Here is a 2,819-nt window from a genome sequence, read left to right on the forward strand (position 1 = left end):
GATAGTGAGATGTTTTTTACAGTGTGTTCAGGGGACAGGCAGCTAGCAGATAGTGAGGAGATGTTTTTACAGTGTGTTTAGGGGACAGGCAGCTAGCAGATAGAGAGGAGATGTTTTTTACAGTGTGTTCAGGGGACAGGCAGCTAGTAGCAGATAGTGAGATGTTTGCTGTATGTGACAACCAATGTTCTCGACTAAAGTGCATGTGACATTGCTTAGAGCAGCTTTAATCAACATATTACTAGACAATAGGTCTAACTATCGGGACAAAACGATGAAGTGAAAAGCTTAAGTGCAGGTTTTCTCTCTGTATTCACTGTTAGAAAACAGCACAAGTTTTTCAGTCTGTAAAAAAAACAGCGCAACAGAGCAACCACGCATCCAGACTTTGGACTTATAAGTGTCTGGGTCATCTGTTATTTTCCTAAAACTACTCTCCTCCATCCCGTTGAAAACCACTTCCTCTTCGGCTAAGAAACTTAAGTTCAATCTTCCCTCATTCATGTGTTAAGCGCCACCTCGAGGAGACAGGAAGTAGCGACGCTGGGAGCAGGGAAATCTTTTCAGAGCAGAAGGACAACGATATAAATATATAATATCTATATATATGATATAGTGCCGTGTAAATATTTTGTCCCACCCCTTATTTATAATGATATATAATTAAATAACATTTATTAACCTTTGAAAGGCCAGTCAATTTATGTGTTTTGTACAATAAACAAATCAGGATTCAGTGATCAACTGTTAATTTTATATAAATAATAACATTAAATGCAACATTTGTGGTTGCAATGATCCGTAAAAGGTTTACATAAATAGCTGAAAATGCTGTGGAACTTCACATTTTATTTGATGTTTCTATACAGTGTCTGTTCTCAACAGACTGACCGAAATGGGATCAAACAAATACGACACTATAGCCTTTTTTGGCTGTTGATTAACCCAACGCACAGACTTCGGAGCGGCAGCCTACCCAGGGCGTAGTGCGCCTGCAGATCCTGGTTGGTCAGCTTGAAGAAGCGTTGGATCCGATCCAGAGACACTTTGGCCTCCAGGATGCCGTTGAGCACCCAGGGGAAACAGTTGAGAGGGATGATCAACATTCCCACCAGAGCCAGCGTGGTGAACACCTGCAGAGGGGGTGGAGGGGGGGGGGGGGGGGGGGGGGGGGGGGGGTATTTACCACGAGTCCTCACAAATACTACAACCTGCATTAAAACAGCACCACTGATGCTGGATACACTCTGCATATCAACGCAATGTATGCAAACGCTGCATCAATCATTTTCACAAAAACCCAGACTCTTTTAGGCTCCCTGTCACTTCCCGATGTGAGTCGAGTGCACATTTGAGTCGCACATGCTCAGATTTTAACGTTTTACTGAAATTTTTGAAATCGATGAAATGATTTCTCATTTCAAACCATAACAGAATATAGTAATATTTAGAAAACCTTTTTAGCCATTCATGATTGTTTGATTGCTAACGTTAGCTCAAAACACCATTCAACTGACGGCCTTTGTTGTTTTTTATTGCTAGCTTGTAGCTAAGCTAGCGGCTACTTCAAAAACGCTATCTATGATTGTTTGATAGCTAACGTTAGCTAAGACTCATTAAAAAGAACCGGCATTGGTACTAAAAACATCCATATCAGTCGATCCCTAGTTCTGGTTTCAGAATGACGAAGACAGTTGGATATAAAAACCAAATGACTAATTCACGCCTGCTGATCTTCACTAGAGAAGTCTTCACAACTCCTCACTAGGGGGGAGGAGGCAATAGGGCAGAGAGGACAATACATACATACAATACATACATACATACACACCTGGACTTAAATTCACCACTGGTCACTTTATAATAGTTTTTAACACTGGACTAAACACTGACACTTTAATAATAATTTATGGTCTTTCTTTGTTTACTTGACGAATGTTCTTATTGTTGTTATTATTTTTATTGGTATTTTGTTGTCTTCATACTGTCTTTTTATCAATTTTTTTATTTCTTTGTTCTTGCTGAAACTGCTGCTGGAACTTTCAATTTCCTGCGGGAGTCATCCCAAAGGATCAATAAAGAGAAGTCTAAGTCTAGATACACTTAGTTAAAGGAGCTTTGATTGATTGCATTGTTAGCCCTTCGTGTGCAGCTAGACTTAAAACTACAGCTGGTAAAATAATTCATAATCCCCTCCCAGCTCACTGTTTGCTTCAACACAGTTTTATATCATCTGGGGAAATAGAAGAGCTTCCCCACCTTGGGTGCAGTGAGCTGGTTTCCTAGCAGCACGTAGGTGACGAAGGTGAGGATGGAGATGACCACGGGCAGAGCGGCCCAGGTGTAGACACACATGGCGTCCAGGTACTTGAGGGCTTTGAGGTGGAGCAGCTCCTGTTTACGACAGTCGGAGACCTTCTGCGTAAAATGAGCCTCCCAGTTGTAGAACTTGATGATGCGAATGCCGAAGAGGATCTCCGTCATTAACTGGGACAGAAAGAAGAAAAGAAATCCCAGATTTAAGAGAACAAGCCGAAACATTCGTCTTGGATAAATACTGCTGAACTCAATAGTTATGTTACGTCCTGCTACGTCCTGCTACGTCCTGCTGTGTCCTCCTACGTCCTGCTACGTCCTGCTGTGCCCTGATACGTCCTGCTACGTCCTGCTGTGCCCTGATACGTCCTGCTACGTCCTGCTGTGTCCTGCTACGTCCTGCTGTGTCCTCCTACGTCCTGCTACGTCCTCCTGTGCCCTGATACGTCCTGCTACGTCCTGCTGTGCCCAGCTACGTCCTGCTACGTCCTGCTGTGCCCTGA

At 42.9% G+C, this 2,819-nt stretch overlaps 1 protein-coding gene across 1 annotated transcript in view; it reads right to left on the bottom strand.

Annotated features, from left to right (window-relative positions):
• abcc10 (ATP-binding cassette, sub-family C (CFTR/MRP), member 10) overlaps positions 1-2,819 on the bottom strand; it is a 27,159-nt gene that overhangs the window by 17,928 nt on the left and 6,412 nt on the right. Inside the window, exons 4-5 of the mRNA XM_034883972.1 lie at positions 2,260-2,487; positions 977-1,133 (exon numbers count right to left, since the gene is read on the bottom strand). Of these exons, the coding sequence (XP_034739863.1) occupies positions 977-1,133; positions 2,260-2,487 (385 nt within the window). The remainder of the gene's footprint in view (positions 1-976; positions 1,134-2,259; positions 2,488-2,819) is intronic.

This window comes from Etheostoma cragini, chromosome 2, assembly GCF_013103735.1.
Source record: "Etheostoma cragini isolate CJK2018 chromosome 2, CSU_Ecrag_1.0, whole genome shotgun sequence".
NCBI classification, from domain to species: Eukaryota; Metazoa; Chordata; class Actinopteri; order Perciformes; family Percidae; genus Etheostoma; species Etheostoma cragini.